At 45.1% G+C, this 25,315-nt stretch overlaps 1 protein-coding gene across 2 annotated transcripts in view; it reads left to right on the plus strand.

Annotated features, from left to right (window-relative positions):
- The window catches only part of LOC135257277 (serine/threonine-protein kinase D3), a 58,112-nt gene that overhangs the window by 20,101 nt on the left and 12,696 nt on the right, over window positions 1-25,315 (plus strand). The window contains exons 3-10 of one of the 2 annotated variants that reach the window (XM_064339851.1): window positions 15,766-15,904; window positions 19,420-19,551; window positions 20,116-20,273; window positions 20,786-20,978; window positions 21,878-21,955; window positions 22,888-23,035; window positions 23,308-23,431; window positions 23,962-24,039. In XM_064339851.1, the coding sequence (XP_064195921.1) occupies window positions 15,766-15,904; window positions 19,420-19,551; window positions 20,116-20,273; window positions 20,786-20,978; window positions 21,878-21,955; window positions 22,888-23,035; window positions 23,308-23,431; window positions 23,962-24,039 (1,050 nt within the window). Of the gene's footprint in view, window positions 1-15,765; window positions 15,905-17,062; window positions 17,392-19,419; window positions 19,552-20,115; window positions 20,274-20,785; window positions 20,979-21,877; window positions 21,956-22,887; window positions 23,036-23,307; window positions 23,432-23,961; window positions 24,040-25,315 lie in introns of those variants that run through there. The other variant, XM_064339852.1, reaches the window with a different exon arrangement.

Below are 25,315 nucleotides of genomic sequence, written 5' to 3' on the forward strand. Positions count from 1 at the left end.
TAGGCACCCTTCCAGTTGATCCATTAATACTTCTTTTGTATTTAAATGAAAAGGTCTGTAAATATGATTGAGTCATTAGGCCGTCAGTTAAGCCAGATCAAAACAGTTCCAGAGCCTAATAAATACTGACCCTGCTAACTTCTCATGGCGTTCTGCTTACTCTCAACAGCCATGGGCTCCTCTAAGCAGCTGACTTAGGGCTTGAAAATAATCGACTCTTTCAAAGCAGGGGAAGGTTATAAGAAGATATCCTAATGCTTCCGGTTTGGAATTTCTACATTCAGAAATATAATTAAGAAATGGAAGCTAAGGAGAACTGTTAAAGACGGAGAATAATCGCTTCTAGAACTGCGTGTAGACTGTTAGATATGCAAACCAAAACCCACATGTCACTGCAAGGGACCTGCAGAAAAGTTCAGCAACACCAAAGCAGTTCACTGTGCAGCATTGCTTACAAAGAATGATCTGCATGGAAGAGTTGTCAGAAAGAAACCTCGCGATCTCAACACGAATGTCAACATCTTAAATATGCAACACAATGCTTAGATAAGCCAGAGACTTTTTTGGAAGAAAGCTCTGTGGACTGGTGAAACAAAAACTGAACTCTTGGGCCACGAGCCACCAAGGATACATTTGGAAAATAACTGAAAATATCAGAATAAAAGAAGACATTTCCATCCGTTAGGCACGGGGTGGATCTATTATGCTTTGTGGTTGTGTAGCAGCCGGTGGCACAGGAAATATTGTGCAGGTGGAAGGAAGAACGGATTCAACTTAATATGATTCAACCAATCCTAGAAGCTGATGTTCCAGAGCCAGTGAAGTATCTGTTAAATTCAGAAAATAAAAAGTGGTTATGCATTAAAATTTACAAAGTATGTGCTGTTCAAGTTTGTTCCCTGCAGAGGTTGTGTCAACATTAACAAAACATGCATTTCTACCAGGGGTGCACAAACTTTTGCATATCGCCGTACGTTAGCTGGGTGGGAGGGGGAAGGTATTAAATAGCTTTGAAATACATTTTATTCAGTTAAAAAGCTCATTCCACAAATTTTGAGATTCTTAAATTGTAAGCACTGTATCCACAACACATGAAAGTAATGGTTCAATTGGTGTTGAGAATAAACATTACAAACTATCAACAGAGGAGAGTTTAAAAAAAAACTTTAAAAAAGTACACAGTTATATATTAGTTGACACCATTAATCGGGCTAATGTGTTCATTATTTATGCAATATAAGTTTGTCAGGAAGGCGTGTTTGTTCGAGGAACAGCATGATAAACAGACTCATTCTGTGAATCAGGAGGAACCAGAGCTTTTCATGAGTATTTTCCTATACTACTCCGATGTAGTCTATACGGTGCTCTGGTACACACTGCTGTAGGCTATCGACGGGAGAAATGGTGTGTTTGTGGGGCGCTGGGGGAAAATGGGAAAATGGGCTGTGTTTAGCACGGCCTTCTAGTTCACACTTTGATTCCCACAATGCTCTCTTTGTTGTTGCTCTCTGCCCTCCCGTCAGCAGGGCATGTTTACACAGAGCGCCGCTCTATAGTCCTCTATGGGAGAAGGAATGTAAAGGAATCGTCGCACAGAGAAAATAGCGAAGGAACAAACAAAGCCCGTGTAAGCCTGTTTCGTGTGACCGGGCCGCGGAGGGAGCGGATTCAGCCTGTCAGCGGTCAGCAGTCAGCGTAAAACGCGACCGTGCTTTGAAGGTGGGTAATCAGATGCCGGAGGACGCTGTGTAGTGGTTTCAGTGCGGTCTTCTGAGTGCAGCTCATAGCGTCACTGTTGGGCTGTGTTTGTGTTGATGTGGGCCTGCTCGTGTGTTAAAGAGCGCGTATTTCTGTATTTGCACATGTGTTTAGAGACGGCAGTTGAGTTCATGGCAGCTGTGTGGTTAGGTTGCATTGTCCGCAGATATTTATCATGTGACTCAAAGGCAAAATATCAGCAATCTAGTGATGTACAATCTACTTTGTACTCTTGAGTAAGGTATTCAAGTAGCCTACTTCACTGAACATCTCTTTATCTGTGATGATACTCAAAATTGTTAGTTATGTAACTTTCCCTATACTTGTGTTTTAAGATGGATTCTGGTCAATAATGTAGCTTCAGCTTTGTGGTTGTACACCTCTATGTGCTTGTGTGTTTGTGCTTATGAGACTGGATGAATGCGTCTTTGTATATGCTTCCATATGAATTGGGCCAAAAGTGTTAAATTCAATCATTAATGTTTTCAAAAATAACATTAAATGGTGTCTCAATTTCTAAAGCTGAAAGATTGGTTCAATGTTTCTGGACACAACTGTGGTCTGTACTTTGCGATATTGTGTCATCTTTCCGTTGTCCTTTGTCACAGAAAGGAATGTTCAAGGTCAGAGATCCTTTGACAGTTTCAAAATCAAAAGAAACATTTTACACGAAGGTCTTAGTCTTGCCGAAGAACCTTGACCTCATCATGTTTTTTTTCTGATAAACAGGGAGTCTTCTGATAAACAAGGGGATTTCAATTCAGCCAGTGAATGGTTGACAGTAGGCCGTCTGTTCATATTGTATGAGTAATAAATATGTGGAAGGGGGTGCTATGTCAGCCTGTTGACCTTAATTGCCTTTGTAGACTGACATGGCTGTCCTTCAAATAAGCTACATTACCTCAGCCTGACCCAACCAGAAGCCTTGAGAACATCTGCACCTGACCAAAACAGTTTGGGTATACCCATTTTGGTTAATTGTCAGATTTGTTAAATGACATAGGGGTTTGTCCACACTTATAAACAATGACAGGCACTGTGACACAAGTATGAGGTTTAGCTGAACAGTTTCAGAAGTGCAGTCTATGGGAATGTTATGTATACATCACTGCATGACATAATCCCTTACATGCATATGGGGCCATGTGCTTAGTGCTTACTGGGAAGTCACGTTGTATTATAAATACATAATATATGCATGTAATATATTATTACTGTTCAGTTCCAGATTGTCCTGGAGAGTAAGCCTAGCTGATTGATTCCATTTTCTACAGTACAGGCTTTTGGAGATTGCACTGGGGGTGTAAGGTCTGATATGGCTGCACTTGGGGCCTGTATGAAATGTGTACCATACGAGCCGTAATGGCTGCATATGGGGATGTGGTCTGTCAGGCTTGCCAACAGTCTTCTTTATATAATGCACTGTTGTGGTAAAAGCCAAAGACCGTGCCATTTCCTGCCGCCCTCTCAGCCGCTTAGCGGAGCTAGTCCTCCAAGCTCCCAGCAGCACTTGAGCTACATTCAGGAGATTAAGGGCTAGCATTACGGCGCTACTGCCCTGATGCTCTGTAAGTAGTTTTGTACCGTCGGCAAAAGGAAGATGTTCTGGTGATTACCGCGCTAGTTACACAATCGCAGCCTGAGAGGAATTTAGCTGTGTACTTTTCGAACATTACATATGCATGCCGTGCGTCCCCGTGGATGGCAGCTTAGGGTCATCCATTAGTTAGACAGATGGAGCTCTGCTATTTGCTGCGTCCGTTATGTTGAGTGACAGGCCATGTCTTTTGTTGTAAAATGGCAGGGTAATCTTCGCCTAATGCGGTCCTCTACTCCGGCGTGTGTTTATTGGGAAGATTCACGTCGGCCTGTGTTGAACCTCTGTAATGTAATCCTTAGTGCTTCTGCGCGATGTTGTAATGAGCGTGTAGTCAGCGCTCTCGACCTTCACGCTTTCTAATGCCGTGACCATTAAAAACTTGCCCCCACCCACCCGTGTACTCGTATTAATGAATGCGTCGGACAATGAAGGTTCTATTTCAGGACTCCCGCTGAAAACCAAGCCTACACTCATGTGGGTGAACTGCGTTTCCATTCAGCGGCGTCATCAAAAATTATATCGGGATGAAATGCTGTGTCATTTTGGTCCTGAAATAGTTGGGAGTGTTTTTTTTTTTCGTTTGTTTGTTTAAGTGGGTTGCAGGAAAAATACTCCATTCAAGCTGAATCTGATCAGGGCTGCTTATTCAACAGAGAGGAAGCGTGTCCATGCCCAAAGCTCGTAGGGCCCAGTCACTTTCACACCTCGGTCGACTTATCAGTACGGATATCAGTTCTCGTATCCGAGACCTAACTAGCTGTGCGTCAATGGCGGGTTGGCACAGGTCACAGAAACCCTAACACACTGCTCTTCGTTCAGCTAGTGTGTAAATATTCTTGATTTGATACCCCTTATGTTGTCTCTTATTCTCTGTTTGGGTGTGAAACAGGTAGGAGAGCTGTTATACAAGGTCAGTTTACCCAGGACACCCAGTGTCGCTGTTGATGTTGTGGCTGCCGAGGTCACAGAAGCGATTGACCTGTTTGATTACTTGTGCGAGTGGTGAGTTTAATAAATACACTCAGATACGTTTGGTTTTGAGATCCACGCTCTGATATCGCGACAGGGCTGGGTGACAAAGGAAATGGAATAGACGGGTAAACACCTCACAGAAAAGAGCACACACACAATGGGTAAAAGAACACAGTGAACCAGTAGTGAAAAGACTTTGATGCTCTACCCAGAGTACTCTGATTTGAAAAAAAAAGACAACACCATGATGGATTATGGGAATATGCCCTCAAATATTTATATTTGATCATTTGAAGGTAAAATACACACAATATTTTAAATTAATAATTGAATTATTGATATAGATGAAAATAATTGACCTGAGTACATTGCTTCAAATTCATTTTGATGTCATGTTTAATATGTTTCTCATCATTATTTTTAGATGCAGGGAAAAAAAAGCCGATTATGCTAGCGTTTGTAATTACCACCCTTCTGCTCTCCAAAAGCAGGCAGCAATCAGTTATGGCGGCGAATGCAGTCGGTCTCACCTGATCTCCTCTGGTGAAGCTCACCGTTTTGCCACACATTCCCTTCAACATTCCATCAACCTAATGACATATGACGCTGAAAAAAGGAAACGTTTGCTAAAAGCTACGCGGAATGCCCGAGCGCTACACTTGACATCAGCGCCCCCGTGACTCATACCCTGTGGCTAGAAGCTCCGAAATCACTCTCCCTGTCTGAAATATCGGAGGCACTGCGGTAGCTAATTGTAATGGTTAACAGAGATATGGGAAGACATTTAAGAAGTAGCCAAGCCACCTGAGAAAGGGGGGGAGGGGGAAACAGCCAGAGGAAAGATAAAAGGCCGTGCTTAAATTGTGCTAAGTGGAAAGCTGCTGATGGCGGTTGCTTCTGATGCTGGTGTGGAAACAATTTCATGTTACTCGTCTGGTTGTGATCGTTTATTACCATGACAAGTTGAGGAATCACAAATGTCCGTTCCATCAGGGGAGAACTTTCACTGATGTCGTGTGTGAATGTTCGGACGAGTTATTTAGCTATTTATCTCGCTAGAAATATTTATTTACCCGATAAACACATTGCCTGGTTTTCAAAAGAGAAATATATCTCGCGTAGGTCAGTTATAGTGATGTTTATCCATTTTTAGGCTGGGTCATTCTGGTTGCTTTTTTTTAAACAATAACAGAGGATCTGATTTGTTTTTAGGCATTCATTTATATTTTTTAAGCCTACATGATACAAATCAAATTGAAATTCATTTATGTAACTAACTAGAAGTCGGCTAAATACTGTCATTGTATTTTATGGAACATTAATGTTTATTATTTTCAAGGCTAGCATTGTTTCATATTGGCTGGGGTTGGTTCAGGATGGGTTCCTGTTTGGTCGTGTAATCCAGTCTGGGATGGATAGGGCTTAAATTTCAGACTCAGACATAACTCTTTAAGTGGGCCTCAATCCCTGGAAATGAAGCACTTATTTTATTGCCGGCAGTTGTCCTTTTATGATCTCATTCGTGAGACGGGTCTCACCACTGGTCCTTTGTGCAAGTGAGCCTTTGGGAGAGCGGTAGGGTTATATGCACGGGGAGCGTACAGTACAGTAGAGGGAGATCCAAGCCTTGGGCTGCATTCAGACCAGATCAGGCAATGCGGCACCTTCCCGCAGGGCTGTGCGGAGGTGTGGGCGTGTCACTACGTGGCCCATTTGTGTGACGTCATGTTGTGAACTTTAACCCCATGGTAATTTAAGCAAGGCTCTTCTTCCATTCTGATCGCTGGCTTACGTGATTGGCCACCACAGCGTGACGTCGGGTTGCGTTACGGCAAAAGTCGATTCTGGTTCTACTTCTTCCTGCACGGCCGCTGCGTTTTTTTTTTTGTGTGCACCCCATGTGGTCCCCACTGCCGCAGCCTAAACGCACTACCCCCATTTAAATGAATGGGAGGACTGCCGTTTTTCCCGCATTGCCTGATCTGGTCTGAATGCAGCCAAAGTCTTGGCACGGCCAAAGAAAACGAATGGCCTCAGAAGTAATTACATTATCCCTTTGTTTTCCTTGTAGTGAGTCATTGCTTGGTCCAGGTGGACAGGAACCTTAGGCTGTGTGTAGAGCGGTGGTTCTCAAAATGGGGGGGTGGCGCACAGAGACAACAAGGGGGGCGTGGTGAGGGTCAAAAAGAAAAAAAAAAGACAATTTGAAGCCAAAAACAAAGATTGCATTCAAGCGGAACCAAAGTTGTCATGAGGCCTTCAAACATTTCCTAGGGGGGCTTGACCAAAAAAGTCTGGGAACCACTGGTGTTGAAGGAAATGTTAATGCTTCTTTGGTGTTGAAGGAATTGTTAAAACTTCAGTTGTTTTCAACTACTGGATGGAACATGTCCCCTTTATTACAAAAGATAAGCTCAACGTTGACATTTGAAATGGACTAAGCATGTTTCAAACTATCCTCTGCTTTCATAATTCACTAAGACAGAAATTGCTAAAAGTGGATGGTGGCCATTTTATTTCATGTTTTCCTATAGAATACAGCCCTACTGAGTGAACTTCAGGTGACTGTCACACTTATAGTCACACTTTTGTCGCTTTCTTTGCCAACTTGCGTGGGTGAAACAGCACCTTTCCAGATTGCGGACTGGGACGTCTTTGGTGTTAGGGCTGATTCTCTCTCGAGACAAAAGAAAAAACATTAATCAAAGTTGAAAGACCAAAAAAAGCCGTTTGGATTGAAGTATTAAATTTACCTTTGGATAATGAAAGAAGGGAACACTACTTTCTGCAGAAAATGCTGTTAGATTAAAACACGTAACTTTGAATACTGTTTGAACACGGTGGACATCGTAATGTTAATTTGTTTACATTAAAAACACATTGTATTAACTACACAAAACATTCATCAAACTTTGATTGATAGCGTTACTAAATCAGTTCTATTTTATCTTATTAGATATCAGATGTTAGATATCAAACTTTGGGTGGGGTTCCATATGGGTGTGCAAACAAGTGCTCAGTGAAAGGCCTTTGTGTGAACTCTGCAATCTGACAAGCAATGGGTATTTGAACACTAATTAGCCTACTTACGCGCGAATGTAAAGCTAAATTGCAGCGCCCATGCCTTAAATGCATTAGCGGGCGGTTTTAGCAATTTAACTTTGTCATATTCTGAGTCACCCTGATGATGATTCACCGGAAAATGCATCATCATGGGTTTACAGTAATTGGATGTAGGAGGCCGAAGGTACGTGAAACCGAACTTAGTGTGGAATAGCGTAGGCTAATGACAGAGTGCATCGCGGTATGCGTTGTTGCTGCGGGTAATTTTCCATATATGCATATCCCATATATGTGCATATGCACATATATGGGATGTACATATATGGAAAATTACCCGCAGCAACAACGCATACCGTGATGCACTCTGTCATTAGCCTACGCTATTCCACACTAAGTTCAGATACGTATATATAGATTTATCTGATAATATATGCAGTATTTTTTTTTGTTTGGAAGTCATTTTATGAAAGTTTATGGAGTTCTGAAGTGTTTTCGATTTTTCACATTCGGTTCACTGTTACAAATGTTTTGATAAAATGTATTTTTAGTGAAATGTATTTGTAACGTGAAGCATGCTGTTGGCGGTTTTTCAAGGTGATATTTTTACTGTAACAATGTAACAGTGTTTGTTTGGTGAGTCTTGGGATTGAACCGACTTGTGAATGCCACTCAGCATGAGCAGATACCCATTACGTTACCATTGTTATTTTTGTTCCTCTGAAGTCACCTATTTGTCTGCAGTGGGAAATCGTCATTTCCTTTTATGGAATTGAACACACTGTATATGGTCGTGCAGACCAAAAGCGGCAGGAAAGTTATATTTGGTGCACTGTTGCATTGTTTATGTACCACATTCACAGTGTGATGAATTATCACCAGCATATATGGGACTGATCTCAGCCTAACCTGAGGTAGGCGCTGAAAGTCGACGATCTTATGCAAAGAGGGAGAATCTGTCTCTCTCCTAGTCTCGCCCCTGACCTTGGTTGACCACCGCTGTTTCCAGGGCAACCGCCCTTGCTGTGATGGTCTCATGATCTCACTTGTTCCATGTCATACTTTTAAGTGTTCTCTTCAGTAAAGTGACAGATTGAAAAAAAAAACCTAATTATATGGCTTGCTCTCATTTGCAATATAAAGGATTGCCAGGCTCTCTGCTCCACTAAACAAGCACACGAGAGAAATGGTGATGAATGAATGAAGGATGGTCTCATACTGTATGAGGCTGAGTTGCTGCGTGTAGCTGAATGAAAGCCGTCTCAGTTATCTAGAGGTCTTCCGACCTTGTGCACTCCATGGTCATTTATTATTCCCTGTCATCACCTTACATTATTTTTCCTCATATTTTAGGCATGTGAATCCTTTTTGGCAGCTTAACTACTTCATTGAGAATCAGTGGATTGTGCTGGCCTGCCATTTCATACTCTGCAATGAGAATAGATTTTTTGATGAAAACGTAGTGTGTGTGATTCCTGGCTCTCGCTGTGCATGTAGCTGGCTGCTGTGCTCAGCTTTGTCTGTCGTGGGTCTTCCCCTCTCCCCGATTGGTCTTTTCCACCCTTTAAGTTCGCTTTTGAGCAGCTTACAGAACACTTGGTCTGTACTAATTATGCCACTAAGAGTGAGATGTATGCCACAATTTCACACTTTACCTTTCCTGTTATCGCTGAATCTGCAAATTGGAGCTTGACATTCATTTTGAACTTCCTGGGCAAGTGCCAACTTGCTCAGCTTGCACAAAGCATGATTGCACTGTTATGCAAAGTTTCTGCAATGTTTCTTTTCTCGAAACCATGACTTTCCAGTTATATTGTAAATAGGTCCAAATCACGTCGACGTTATCTTTCCAAAGGAAAATACTTTAAGTTTTTTGTGTTTGTGAGCCATCAAACGTTGCCCCCAAGGTTTTCACTACCAGGAAAAAAGTTATTTAAATGCCAGCAGGCTAGTGGAGTAGAATTTGGAAATATAAACCGTAAGAGTGTCTGGTCTTGCATACTGTATGCCAAGCATAAAAACATGCACCCCTTTGACCACTTCCCCTTCCCTTAAGTGGCTTTTGTCGCTTGCCAGGCCGCCATTGTAAATAAGAATTTGTTCTTAATGACTTGCCTGGTGAAATACAGATGAAATAAAAAAAAATGAAGACTGATTTTTGGAAAAATCCATAATCTTAGAATCTACATTTCTATTGTAAATCCTAATCTCTACCTGCGGTAAGGTTTTTTTTTCTTTTCTTATCTGGGATTGAAGAATCACTTCCGATCAATCAGAGAGCTTTTATTTTATTTGTCCTCTCACGTATTCACGCACATGGCGCAAATCGCCCCCCCCATGCGCCCTCTCGCCTTTTCACCCCTCTAACAGAACAGACGCGGTAGGAGTCCAGGTTAACTGAAATGGCTCTTCCTCACACACAAGTCAGGGTGCCACGCTGAGTGTGACTGGAAGTGACCTCCGCTCGTCGCATCTGGCGCTCGTTGCCCGAGCCGCGCTGCGAGGGAAGCCCGCTTCCGTGCGCTGCCGTGCAGCGGGGTTTTGCATCTGCAGCCCCGCGCACCGCCAACGGCGCTGCACGCGGCCCCGCCCCCCCACCCCGCCGTCGCCGTTAGAGATACGATCAGCGCTGTTTTAGTGGAGTTATTTCAGAATACGAAAGAAAAAAAGAAACATGAATATTCTCTTCAAAAACAAGATGGATGCTGTTTTGAACGATGGTGCCACTTTTTTTTTTCTTTTTTTTTGCCTGCTTTTGTTACAGAAATGACTCATGCGCTGTTATTTCATGGGCACCAAGGGTACTTCTGCAAAGCATTATGGGTGCTTTTCTCTCATTGTTATGATGTAACAAACTGTGGTAAGCTAGGCGACTTCAGTGATAAACATCTCTGAGAATGTGAAGGTATTTTGAAGTTGAACACTTCCCCATAAACACTTTCCGCATTGCTCTCTGTTTTCTAGAGAGTAATACAGAAAATTAGGTTAACTCAAGTGGTAAAAGAAATGCTGGAAACCTTACAGATAAGACAGGCTAGAAAGTTTACTGACAATCAGTATAGTGTTCACTGTGTGAACTAAACTGTGTTCTTGGCTAGAAATAGCTGTACAAAATAAGTATTGTACCTTACTGAACCTGTGTTTAGCAGTTGTCTATGACCATGAAATGCACTTTTTGTACGTCGCTTTGGATAAAAGCGTCTGCCAAATAAATGTAATGTAATGTAATATAACTTACGTGTTTCCCAGCATTGTTTCTCAAAAGACTATATAACAAAATCTTGTGTTTGGCCTTAAGCACATTTCTAGTTCAAACTAATAAACTAATGGTACTTTCTTGTGCATATACAAATGCAAAATAGTCTCACTAAACATGTAGTTAAATTAATATAGTTGGGTGATTTTAGGAATGTGAAGGTTTTGCCAGTGGTATAGTATAGAAGTGCTTCAGTCTGACTTCTCATTGCAGAAAAAATGAGGTAGATATAGGAACTCCATTATAGTTCCTATGTCTTCTCTGATTTCAACACATAGCTGTTTTACCACCAACTTTCACCCAGAGATCTCTGTGTTTGACTGGTCAATCTTAGCCAGTCTAGCATGTTGCTGCCACCCGCTGGTCGGAGTAGTGTATGTTCTGTTGTATAGCGATCACTTATGCCACGGGGAAGTTACACAGTTGGTTCCAGTTAAAATTCCAGTTGAGTACTCACGCAACATTACTTACCTGCCAGCTTCCTAAATGATGGCCAATTGTCTATTTCAGAACATGACGGCAAAACACATTACCTAAACTAGAACAGTTCATTTTCCAAGGCCAGAGGAAATGTCTGAAGTATGTATAACTTCCTTTTCTCTCTCAAAGCACATGTTCTGTCAGGACCACTGTCATCAAAGTAAGATCTTTATTAACAATAAAGGCAACACAGTTATGTGGTATGGCTCTGTTCTGGGAGCTCTCCCGCCAACTACGCAGCCCGCGTGGATAAGGCCGGGTAAACACAGAACAGATCCAGCAGCAATGTAAAAAAAACATTTTAACACATAGGGATGGAGCAATGAAATTCTTAAGACATAGGGATGGAGCTGGGGTGGTGGAGGAGATTTACAAAGCAACATGCAGGAAGCTTGCATGCAGGAGGAGCAACTGAATGAGTAGAGGGAGGCTGTTTAAGTAGACCGCCCTATTAAGTGAATGTACTGTGATAGGCGAACATCACTCAGCTGAGCATCAGCTGATTCTGCCGGAGCGGCTTGACTCTCGTGGCCTGCCAGAACTGACGCGATGCTCCATTTGTGCAACATCATTTAAGATCTGGCCTATCCATTTGTATTTGCAGCCTTTAACTGGATTTAGTAGATCAATGACAAGATTACTCAGCCTGACCAAAGATTAGGGGAACTAAGCCCTTTTCTGCAGCTGGTCCAGCTCGATAACTGTCATTCATGAATTTGTCTCCACTTTCCATCTCATTCATCTCATCCACAATGGTAGTATCGAGTAATTCCATTCACAACAGACAGTATACCAGTAAGAGATGATGCTAGAGTGTGGTGTCACTCTGCTATGTATGAATACTCTCCACATTGTGGTGCTGTACTCCACAAAAGGTTCAGTACTTTGGGTGATACCGATATAACAGTATGTATTTAGGCGGACGAGGAGTTGCTGTGGGCCTCAGTACATTCCTGTCCTCAGTGAGTGCAGTCCACCCATGGGCTGTGTTGAATACACCCGAGCTACTGTGAGTGTAATCTTAGCTCCCTCACTGTCCACGCCCTCCTGGAGGCCTTGGGTGTTACCATGGACACGGCCTGCTCGGCACAGACCAGTCCCTCTCTCGTCCCTTTTAGATTATCAGACACTTTGGACCAAAGAACGCCACAGTCAAACGCTGGCTGTGAATGAAGTGTTTCAGAAAGGGCGCTGCTCACTCAGACAGGGAGTAGGTGTTCCTCCCCCAGGTGAAAATTATAGCTCAGAGCCTCCGTGGTGCAAAAATTGACTTTGTGCCGCACTTCGCTAGGCTCAGGGCTAGCAGACGACAGACACGTACGGCCTCCTCATGTAATTATTGTGTATTCTTAGAAGAGGGTGCTAGAGGATGCGTAGCGTTCAGGACTGAGGTAATTCTTGTACCGCCTACAGATTGGCTCCGGTATGATTCCTGTTGCTCAGTTTTATTCCTGTGCTTGACATTCACTTTAACATCCACCTCCCCCCCCCCCCCCAGAGAAGGGAGGAGATTATCTGGTGATGTCGTGTAACCCGAATGCTGTCCATTTTGTTCTTTTCGTCGTCCCTGTTCTGCAGTGTTCCTCTGGTCTCACCCCATCTGTATTTGTAATTTTTTCCCCCCCTCTCACATAAGTACTTTTAGTGCTCTGGAAAGTGCCGGGATTAAAAACGCAGCGGAACGGGGCGTAATCCCAGATCCGCAGAACGCGAAAACCGCCGGGATCCCGTTTTCCTGGAAGCCGGCGGAAAGATTAAGCGGCCCTGAGCTCTTCCCTGTCTGGCGGCGAATCGCACCCGCTTCACAGCCGTCGCCCCCCCCCCCCGGCGACTGCGCGGAGCAGCTTCCCTGCCCGGAGAGCCGTCGTCTCCGCTCGAAATTCACCGGCCTCACCGGGACATTGCCGTTATCTGAGCCACGACTTAAAGAGGCCTTTGCTGTGTGTGCAAGCTGAATGAGTCACTCTCAGTGGAGTGGCCTCAGCCGGCAGGGTCTAGATTACACGCACAGGGGGACTGCTATAGATAATGACATGTCATGGGTGTCGATGTTCCAGCTGTTTGGATAAAGTTATGTAATCAGCCAACTGACCCGGGTCTTCGCAGTACCTCTTGGTTTGGATGCTTTCACACATTTTGCGAGGCCATTAGCTACCGCAGGGTTTGACAGTGGAGTAGGGAAGGAGAGAGCCAGTTTCACTCTGACCTGTGAGTAAGAGGTAATACTTTAGCCTGGTTAATGGTAGTAAAACATTGGAAGGGAGTAAGCAGTTGTGTTCCCATTATGTAAGTCTCTAGTCAACCTCCATATTACCCTACAGCTTTCTGCCAGCCTTATGACACAAGTAACTTTCTTGACTTAATACCATATAGTTGAACATTAGTAGCATTACTTTAGCATTAGCTTTACATGATCCTCACTTTCTAGGCAGATATGCTGAATTGTGGTGGCATATGAGCTGATTATAATGATGAGGATGGTGATGATAATGATGATGATGATGAGGTCCATGATGTGGATTAGTTTGTAATAAGGGCCACTTTTATTATTTTATCACTTGTGTTGATGAAATTTTCCTGCATATCATTGAATTTGACTGCCCAGGATAAGGGAGGCTTGTCTGTGGCCAATTGTGTGTAAGCCTGCCAGCCACAGTTGGCATTGACCCTGTCAGAATGTGATTCCAGGCTGTGGTGTGCTTCACTGTGCCTATAGCTTGTGCTTTAGCGGGGAACGCCACTCAAGGGCCTCTCTTTATGTTGTTTTTGACGGAACACATAATCATTCTTGTGATGCTTGTTCTTCCTTTTCTACTCAATCTCGAATGCCGCATCACGCAACATTCATTGCAGCATCTGTTGTCAATTCAAGAGAGTTCAGACAAGCACATGATGTCTTCTGTAGCGCACGATGCTGGCTGCCACTTATCACACTGTTGTTTGCAGGTCAGGTTTACACAGGCATGAGTGGGAGGAAGACACTTCATGTACAGTTTTAACACACAGACTTGTGGGTGTGCGATCGACTCGCGGTTAGCGATGAGACGCTGGCACCAAAGACGGCTGGAATCCTCTCATCCCTGGGTCAGGCTAGAGCCAAGTGTGTGTCACCCTGTGGGAATGCCAGTCACAGTTGGCACCAGCCTGGTCTGGATCCGATACCTGATCGCTGGGCCCATCTGTGCACTAGAACAGTGCCTCCCAGCAATCCCAATCATTATTTTTTACTTTTGTGAACAGCTTGCCCCTCCTCTAGCTTACCCCTCGCCCACCCTCAGCATGCCCCTCGCCCACCCTCAGCTTGCCCCTCCCCCACCCTCAGCATGCCCCTCCCCCTCTCCTCAGCATGCCCTCCCCCTCCCTCAGCATGCCCTCCCATGCTCAGCTGGGCCCCGTTGGAGTGTCAACATGCAGGTGCAGCCCAGCTGTGGAGCGGCGACATTGATAGCGACGGGCTCGAGCCCAGCCGCTGACGGGGGGGTGGCCATTGTCCGTGCCGGCTCAGGTGCCCGGGGGTGTTGTTTGGGCCGCCGTTCGCGCTGGCATTGTTCCGCGCGCATTGTGCGCGGGCCCTGTGGGAGAAGCTGCTTCGCGAGATGGACTTTCCAGACCTTTCCAGGCTGTTGGCAGGGAGGCCTAAGCGCTTCCACTGCTCTCCACAGCGGGGCCCAAAACAGGATGGAGCTGACTTTATCTTGGACTCTCTCTCTCTTTCTTTCTCTCTCTCTCGATGTCTCTCTCTCGCTCATCTGATTTCCCAGCTTATAGCTGTCAGTGGAGCCCCATGTGGACTGGGTCACCTCTATCTGAATCATTGAAGGAAGCTGTCAGGACCATTACTAGCAGATAAGAGCGGGCAAAGTCAGCTCAAAGGAAACGATCCTCAGTGAAGCGTGGAAAACAAGACATGCATGGAAACGTTTGAACACATTTTATGTGCATTTCCATTCAGGGAGAGATGTGTTCATAATATATTTTTGCTGGTTTGCGTCCAGTGGAAGTTGGCCTTCAAACCTGGTAACGGTCCTTGTGTGTGTGTGTGTGTGTGTATGTGTGTGCGTGTGCCCTAATGCATATGTGTGTATGTTATAGAGCTTTGCATCGCAGTACCTGAAATGTCAGGTGGACTGTAATACAGGGCCGAGCCGTGTCAGTGACATGTCCTCTAATGTTCTTGAATGGGAGTCGGCGGTGTGCTGCACGGCTGGAGTGTGTAGCGCTGTTGTGAAAGTCGGCTGTGGAGCGCGTGCAGTGCCGGGGTTAGTCATGCGGCCTCTCCCAATGAGGTGTGTGAGGCTGCTCCTGTACCCGGGCCTGCGGAGCTTGGCAATGGGTCTGCGGGTTGCACTTCCTGCCGTCTGCGCTCGCGTCGAAGAGCCGAAGCCGATTCGCGTTTGTTGTTTTATTTTGTTTGCTCTCGACTTGGCTCTCGCAAAGCCTTGGTGAGACTTCCTGTTAAAGTGATGGTTTTACGAAAGAAAAATAAACAGGAGGCAAAAAACCACACGTGTGAAACTTGTTTAAATTACCTGTTGTACGAAGACAGGCCCTGAAGCGTGTTAACGACGTGCTTATTTTGAGTGACTAGAACATTTTTAATTGAGCGGCCCCTCCCGCTTTTTTTCCTCCCCCCCCCCAGTTCCCGGAGTGCGGTTTCTTCGGCATGTACGACAAGATCCTGCTGTTCCGCCATGACCTGAACTCGGAGAACATCCTCCAGAGGCTGACGTCGGCCGAGGACATCCACGAAGGGGACCTGATCGAGGTCGTCGTCTCTGGTGAGAGCCGAGCCGCGGTCCGGGGTGTCCCCCCCCCGATAGGTGGAGGCGCACGGTGGGGGCGGTGGACGGGGAGCGGTTTTCGAGAGTAGCACCCTGCAGTGGTTCCTGGTGCCTGCGGGTGCTTTATTTCTGTGCCATCGCCTCACAGCGTAATCGAGCCACATTTATAGAGAGCCGAAGGAGAAATTCAGAGGAGGAAAGTGCAATATTATAATAGTGTGGGACTGTCCTGAATGTTTTTTTCAGATTCCTAGCCTCGGAGAAGGTCACGGTGAAGTTTGGGTTGTGGGTGGGGTTTCATTTTTGGGTGTAGCCGTGAACAGGGGGGCAGAGCAGTGTTGAATAAACTCCAGTTTGTTTACTTATTCCTGAAGGTGTGTCATAGTCTCTTGGGAATTCTATGTTCTCTTCTGTCTCTACAACAGCAGTATTTCTCTACAACAATTTCTCTCTACAACAGCAGTGTGTATTGGTTGATCACAGGTACAGATATTGAGATGCAGTGCTTGACTCAAAGCACTGAACAGTAAAATATATAAAAATATACAGCAAAACCTTTACATTTGACAGTGGCAAGCATCTGACACATGGAAACTGATGAACACAAACTGCTGTCAGGCTGTTTGTCCATTGAGGTTGACAGGTTGAAAGAGGTTGACAGGCGTCGAAGATAAGTTTAGCTGTCTTCAGTCTGTTTGTGGTTGCATTTCATTTCCGAGGCCGAACAAATGACCCCTGTCCTCCGTGTGACTGGCAGACAATGCCCGGGTCATCCTCGGCAGGAAGTCAAACTGATGTGGACTAAATTGGTCCGGAACTGACACGTTTTAACGTCGCGCTTTGGTTTCTGGTTTCAGTTAGGTGCCGGAGCTTAATTAACTCTGAGCCATGACCCTCCCCTGTGTTGTGGCGTCCTGTCAGCCACAGGAGCGTACACAAAACCCAGCGAGAGCAGGGATAAATCGAACCCCGGACCACATCCTCAGCCTGTTGCCTGGGCTGTTTTTGTTGACGCAGCCAAAGACCGTCTCTACTTAAGGCAGATGGAGGAACTGGGACTTGTAAACGAACGTAAACACACTCGTCTTTACGGAAGTTGGATTTTGGCTCTTTGTTTTTTTAAGAGTGATGACTTCGTGAATTGTAACTATTTCATAATGTTCCCATTCACTTCCTTCTTTTCGCCTCTTTGAGTCTGAGAGTTCCGCTGATTGGTCTGCAGTGGCTCTTGGATTGAGTGGCAGGAGTGTGGTGTTCTTGGGGAAGGATTTTGCTGTGGTTACAAGGTTGTTGCTGCAGTGTAGTGTTTGCTGCGTGCGGGGTAGGGATTGTTTGTTTGTTTAAAGGGAAGCTGAACCTTCAGCCCTCCGCAGAGGTCAGGAGGTCAGCCCGGGAGAAGCCCGGCTTCGTTTGAGTGCTACGCTCACGTGACACGCTTGATGCACTATCATTTCCCTCAGCCTTCTCAAACTACACAGCTTTATGTAAGTGCATGTCTCTGTTCACATATCTGAGTGTGACTTACTGTCTGTGGTGAAAAAATTAGGAATTGTTCCTTTGACGTACTGAGGAAAATGCCCCTTTATCTGAATTGAATTTTGGATCGTGTAATTTAAAGTTAATATGACTCCTGTGGTCTGACTTAATATTTATATTTTTCTTTAAAAAGAAGTGAACTTTTATTTGAAGTTACAAAGGCAGGTTGAAGAGCGCTATACTCACTCAGTTTTGGTAGCTGATTCCCCGTTTCAAATCCATAATTACGCTGGTAGAGAATTTTAAAAATTTTTTCCATGGAAGATTCACACTGCTCAACACTTCAAGAATATTCTCATTTGTGCGGTTTGGCCAGGTAATATTTGGAGCAGAGTTTCACAGATGGAAAACCAGCATTATCAGACACGAGTCACCAGAGCAGATTTGAAAGTTTATAAAACGTAAGCGTTTATTTGCCTCCTCTGTGTCTGACTGAGGGCATGTATACCAGTGCCACATCTTGTCGCTGTCGTCTCACTGTCTTAATTACTTCTAATTAGTGATCTAATTACGCCTGTAATTGGGTTCCTCACACAGATAGTGTGACGTACGTCAGGTGCACTGTAGTCTAACGTTTCTCACACAGTGGGTCATGCTACTTCAGTTACTGAAACTGTTCCCTTTGTGTGTGAGAGTGCGGCCCTGGCTCCATGCAGTCTGCCTGCCTGTCACAGAGCTGAGGGCGACTGCTTTGCGCTGCGCTCGCCTGCTGTAATTACACGTGTGGCGCGGCGATGATGTCATCCCCTCCCTCGCCGAGAGCGCGAGCGGGGCCGTGTCCTCGTCCCGGGCGTCTCTCTCTCTCTCTCTCTCTCTCCCGACTGTAACGCAAACAATCGGGGGCGAGCGAGGCGGCGGTCGTCTGCTCTGCAGCTGGACCTGCGCTGGTAGCCGGGCGCAGCAGCGGCAGATGTGTGAAGGTGCACACGCACACACACACACACACACACACATGAACGCACACATGAAAGCACACACACACGCAAAGAGACACAGGCACAAAGACACACACGCACACACAAACGCACACATGCACAGACACACACACAAAGACACACAGGCACAAGGACATACACACACACACACACAAAGATACATAGGCACGGACACAAACACATACACACACATGCATACTCACAGGAACGCACACATGCATGCACGCACACACAAAGACACAGGCACGCATATACACACACACACACACACTCACATGCAGGCATGCAAACACACACAAAGATAGACATTCACAAAGACGTGCATATGCACACATATATAAACACACATAGGCATATACAGATGCATATACATACACAAACATAAAAGACAGACACACACGAACATATACACAAGTACTCTGTCACTCACACACACACTAAAGTGCCGTCTTGAGGCAGCGGCCTAGTAACTTGAAGCTGCCATCAAAAGTGTGAGACGCTGGCTGTAGTTGCGTCACCTGCACTTTAATCAGCGTTGTGATGGATTAACCGGTCGTGTGAAAGGCTATTGAAAGTGCTTACATTAGCCCGTTTCAGCAATTGAATCGGTCCGTATTAGTGGATTTTTATATTCTCCTGAAGTGATGAAAAACAGCCATCATGGAATTGGATTGAACTGTTTAACTGTGAGCTTCATTTAACATGTAAATTATGTCCTCTTTACTGCTGGACTAATCTGTCTTTTAATTCATGTATAGGACATTCAAAGCTTTACAATAAAGGCCAAGCTTTTAGGCTGAAGTAAAAATGCATTCTTTTGCATTATTTTGAGGGTTCAGATAGATTATTAAGATTGTTTTTGATATTGAACGCCTGAGTATGTTGGTTGAGTATGCCGTCCGTTGAGTGAGTCCGTCCTTCTATACGATTCAGTTTCGTTTTGTGTTCATTTTCTTTCCCGTGCGTTTGGATCTGCATGTTTCGTTTTGATCTGCATATTTCGTTTTGGTTTTCATTAAAAGTTTTGTGTTTGACTTCCAGCTCTCGCCACTGTCGAGGACTTCCAGATCCGGCCCCACACCCTGTACGTTCACTCCTACAAAGCCCCCGCCTTCTGCGATGACTGCGGGGAGATGCTCTGGGGCCTGGTGCGCCAGGGCCTCAAATGCGAAGGTAGGAAGGGCATTGTGGGATGTCTCCTTCCCTAAGACGTGCAGCATTTTTGGTGAAATTTCCACTTAAAAACGTATTGATGTTTCAAAAATGGGAACTTAGAAGGTGAGATCTTCTTGAATAGAGGCGTGAATTGATTGTGGTATAATTAGCCACGTGATAGGAGCATTCAGAAGGTGTTCAGGAAACATGCTGTCTGTCTGTCTGTCTATCTATTCTGATTATTTAAAACATGTTATGTGTTGACCCTAGTTCTTGTTTATCTCACATTATATTCAGATGTGACAGGTTCATGAGGGGTGACAAGACCATTTTATTGTCATGTTTACAAGTTCATCAGAAAATAATGGAAATTATACCTCTCACGGCCTAGTTGAGATGGACAGTGCAACAAACACTGTTGACAGTGAGATTTACCACAATATATAGTTTTTCCCCCATTCGTCAAGGTTCATCATAATTGCTTACATCCTAACAGATCTATGGCTGGCGAGATGCTTTAGGTGTTACTGTGGAGGTGACCCTCTGAACCTGTGGACTTATCCTATGCCATTGTGCCCACAGGATGCGGACTAAACTACCACAAGCGCTGCGCTTTTAAGATCCCCAACAACTGCAGCGGGGTGCGAAAGAGGCGCCTCTCCAACGTGTCCCTCCCAGGACCCTCTCTGTCCATCCCTCGCCCCGCCCCCATCGAGCATGTGGTGGTGGCTCTGGAGGAGGTGAGGACCCCACCCATGTCTTTTTCCTTGAGCATATGTAGGAACTGGAAAGGCAGGACGAGCCAGGTGTAGCAGAAACCAATATGACATTCAGTGCACTGGATTTCCCCGTAGGCTATTTTGGAGAAACTCCTGCCCTTTTCTATCAAACTACGGGGTTGCAGTCATATTTTTAACCCAGTTATACCCATAATATATATAACAATACAAGACTTTACTTGATGCGATTCAATAAAATTACAGTTAAGCGGTTACGTCTGTTCAATATCTGAGTTTAGTGGTCTTTCTTCTGTAACTTCCTGCTTTTCACACATCTAAGCTCTGACGCTGTAAAATAAAGGCGCCTGTTATCGCCTGTTATCTGAGGCCTGTTATCTGAGGCTGTGTCGAGCACAACTTGGGGTCATTATTGTCGCGTGTGACTACCCATTAGCCACCATGTCCTTAGTTGTGATGTAGTTCCCCCCCCCCTCCATCTTTGACTGTGATGTCACCCCCTCGGGTCTCCGCAGCAACGTTCCCACCAGGAGCCCGGGAAGCGGATCCCGTCCTGGAGCGGCCGGCCCATCTGGATGGAGAAGATGGTGTTGGGCCGGGTCAAAGTGCCCCACACCTTCGCCGTGCACTCCTACACCCGTCCCACCATCTGCCAGTACTGCAAGCGCCTGCTCAAGGGCCTGTTTCGGCAGGGCATGCAGTGCAAAGGTAAGGACCCCCGTCCCCTGCTTCCCCAAGCTCTTTCTGGTTTTCGGTGGGAGCGTTGACGCTCGTGAACCAGTAGGGGGCGCCATAGACATGAAATGGCAAGGGAACCAAAAATGAAACTGTCATCTCGTACGCGGCGTCTAGAGTGGAAGGACTACCAGAACATACGTACAGACACACTAGACTCACGGTAGCTTCTGCTCTGAGGAGTTAAATTTTGATTTGGTGTCCAATTAATGCATGTGTTGCATTTGCTAAGTTGACGCTTTCTGTGTATGTGCTTCGCATTGCAGTACTGTGTTGTAGAAACTGCAGAAAATTGCTAGAGAAAAGTGTTTTTCAGACTGATCAGAGATGATAAGATTTGTACAGTAATAATTGTAAAAATAATTGTACAGTAAAATCATTTAGCAATTTTAGCAAGTTACGAGATGCCATTGAAAATTCAGGTTAAAGGTAGGTTGTCCGACTTAAGAAATATCCTTTCATTCCCTGAATTTTGAGGAGGTGGAACTCCTTTGCGTGTATGGTCAGCCGTATTAGTGGTCAGAGTCTGGTTGTTATGGTTAATTTAAGTTCATTTCAAACGTTTGTGATTGTGACCATGTTTAGTGTAGAGCACCACTTTAATGTGCACATCGTATTTGTTTATATACAGCACATACAGGATTTTCTGCATTATGAGTGTGTATTTCAGAGACGTATTGTCACTATGATATAATAAATTGCTCTAGTAAAATGGAAGCTGTAACATTAGTTATCTAATTTTTGCGCTGTTTATTGGTCATACTGAGAGGAGGGGAGGAGACTTCAGAATCTTCTTTAGCCCTGATGCCACATATCAATGTGATCTTCAGATACAGAATCACTTGAAATTGCTTTTTCTCCTTCGATTTCAGATTGTAAATTTAATTGCCACAAGCGATGTGCGTCAAAGGTACCAAGGGATTGTCTCGGCGAGGTAGTTTTCAACGGAGGTAGGTGGCTTTTAAAATGCTTATTATTGGCATTTTTTATTATTGACTGTTCCTCCACTACTCCACCCTGATTCCCATTCCTCTCTTCCACTTCTTTCTGTCTATCCTATATTTCTCAACCCCAATAAAAAAAGGCCTCTCCATATTTCCTTCCACAAGTAAATTTTAGTGACAAAGGATGTATTCTCATTAATTGCTACTTGGAATATTACTGATTTGCAAATCTAGGACTTTTCTTGTGGACTAATTGTAAGTTGCTCTGGAAAAGAGCATCAGCTAAATGCCTAAAATGTGAATGTATACACACTGTTCTGGGTTTTCATCCATTGACCTATGCTCAGTATGCAAAAGGTTTGTGCTCATTAAATTCAGTTGAGAATCCTGAAGTAGTCATTGAGGGATGCAGAGCCCAGGAGGGTGTATAAGAGCTAGAACATCACAGAACACAGTGACATAGCATTACGGTGTTGATTTGATAAATAGGCGCCCATATCCAGTGGCACTTATATTCTTGCCATTTCACACATTCCACCCCTTACATAACAGGTCTTTACTGAAGCGGTTCAGGTTGTATAGGTTTTGCTCTATAGCAGTGTCCCATCTGTGATTCATTCTTGCTGCTACACTATACGACCAAAAGTATGTCGACCCCTTGGTCTGGGGCTGTTTTTTTATGGTTTGGCCCCTTAGTTGCAATGAGGGCTCATTTTAATGCAATGAGGCAACAGTTTGGGGAAGGCACTTTCCTCTTTCAGCATGACAGTACCCCCTGGCACACAACGAGGTCCGTACAGAAATGGTTTTGTCAAGATTGTGTGTGACTGGCCTGCACACAGCCCTGACCTCAACCCCCATCATGCATCAGTTGGGAAGCCAACCTGGAGCCAGGCCTAATCGCCCAATCAGACGTCGGTTGTCCCCTCTCTCCTCAGAACCGGCCAGCCCGGGCCCCGACTTGGACGTCACCATGGAGGTGGACAGCAGTCAGCAGTCTGAGGAGGCCTCCCCTCCCGAGGGATTCTTCATGGATCCCTCCTTCATGGATGGAGAGAAGGATGAGGAGACCAGCAAAGCCATCAGGTAGGATGGGGCCGTGCTTGTGACAGAAGGCCTTCTGTTGTAGTCGGTTATAGTCTCACTTCCCTGTTGACCGTCTGTTCAAAGAGTGCGAATGACTTTGCTGCTTTCGACTTCCTTTACACCTCGATAGCATGTGCAATCTGAAACAGGTGTGTTTCACTGTGTCTTTATGGGGCGATTCTATCGTTTCGTCTCTGGCCACACCGCCGACAGTAACGGCCCCCTGGTGTGTGTTCTGATTAGCGTGTTTGCGCGATGTCTCCTGTCTCCAGTCCCTGCACCAGCAGTAACATCCCCCTGATGAGAGTGGTTCAGTCCATCAAGCACACTAAGAGGAAGAGCTCCACCATGGTGCGCGAGGGCTGGATGGTGCACTACACCAACAGAGACAACCTGGTAAGAGCCTGGCCCAGTGGGGTACATGAGGAAGTGCCCTTAGTCTAAAACCTAATTGGGTCCTTGTGACAAAGTCCACCGCTCAACATTAAGTGCTGGACCATTAGCCAGACGCCATTAGTTTAAACTCTTGCAGGGTTCTCTCAGAAAAAAATGGTTCTTTGGCTTGTTTCCATTGGGGAACCCTTTTTAGTTCTTTATGGAACCCTCTATGGTAGGTGTGAAAAGTGTGAAGACTCCCAGATTGAAACATTTAACCTAACAGGGAACACACTGAGCTTAGTAGGGTTCCTCTATGGAGAGACAGAGGAGCCTTTTGGAGCCCTTTCTTCTGAACGTGTACATGAGGTGTTGTGGTTAGAACATAGCACTTGTACACGACAGCACCAGCACCCTTACATGTTGTCGTTGCTCTTGGTTCTGTAGGTTTGAATAATTTAAAGCAGTCAGGATGTACACTGTGCTCCTGTCTGGGTCTGGAGTGATGCACAGTGATGGAGTGACTCTCTGTGTTCGTCTCTCATTTCCAGAGGAAGAGACATTACTGGAGACTGGACAGCAAGAGCCTGACCTTGTTTCAGAATGACACGGGTGCCAAGTACTACAAGGTGAGACACGAGCTTCTGTCAGGGCCCCAAGAAACCTCACCGGAAAGGCACAGTCACTCCACCGCCTCTCTCTTGGCGTAGGTGATAGGTTTGTGCCCGAGCGCGTTCGTTTTAATAGAGATTAAAATTATCTGTTTTTTTGCGTGACACTTTTGGTTTTCAGGGTGATTTTCTTATTGTAATCAGTGGAATAGCAGAAAAGGTCATTCTAATTGGCCGCCCACTCGATGTGTCAATGGCACGATGACTGAATCGGGGGGGCGGGGGGGGGGCGGTGAGCTGGGCTTTTACTGTAACGTCTCTGGGGACATGGCAACAGTGTGGTCACTGACACCAGATTTTTAAAAATCCCCGAAATGCCATTGGTTGGTTTCACTTTCACTGACAATTCTGTGAATTGTAATCCTGTATGTGAAGGTGAAAGTTTTTTTGTCAGTGAATAGATTATTTTTGTCTGACAGCCAGTTTTGTCAGAGGAAACTCCAGCGTTTAGGAGGCTATTTGCTAAAATGTCAAGCAGTGTATTTGGTTTTGTTGTCTGTGAGCAGACGAGAATCGCATGAATTTTAGGGGAAAAATTAAATGTATTTTTGTGTGGTATATTTTATTAGTGTATCCTTTCCATGTACGTGAATGTGCTTTGACTGGTTTTGACATAGTTGCTCTCTGAATACAATATCTTTAACGCCTGTTAACATAACTGGTCATGTCAGTGTGTACTGCAGTTTGAGATGTATGTCATTACTCCGGCATAACATGTACCACCATCGCTTTGTAAAATCTGCTTTCTGTGTGTCTGTCATCTGGGAGCGGTCTGCATTCACGAAAAGCAGCGTGTACGTGTTGGCCCGCGTGGTTTTTTGTACTGGACGGTGTGTTTGTTCACGTACGATGAAGCATTTGCATATTTCCACGTGTTTGTTCGTGCCGGATAGCGCATTTGCTCGAGCAGGAAACAGTGTTTGTTCATTCAGGACAGTGTGTTGCCTGTGCAGTCCCATTCAGAAGAGACCTTTGCCTACAAACGTGTACATGCTTTTTACATTATAGTGATTTGACTGTAACAGTGTTTGCGCAATAGTAATTATCGTGTTCGTATTGCCCAAATTCATAGTTTTACGCGTCTGATGCAGTGTGGTCGGTACCGATGTGTAGCTTGTGTTATGTGTAACTGCGTATATGGGTATCCTGTACAGTTAGTTCACTGTAGGTCTTTATAACAGCCGGGAAGAGATCATCAGGTTTCATTTGCTATGGTCAGTGACTGAGAGTGTGG

The sequence above is a fragment of the Anguilla rostrata genome, chromosome 6 (assembly GCF_018555375.3).
Source record: "Anguilla rostrata isolate EN2019 chromosome 6, ASM1855537v3, whole genome shotgun sequence".
In the NCBI taxonomy this organism is placed as follows: domain Eukaryota; kingdom Metazoa; phylum Chordata; class Actinopteri; order Anguilliformes; family Anguillidae; genus Anguilla; species Anguilla rostrata.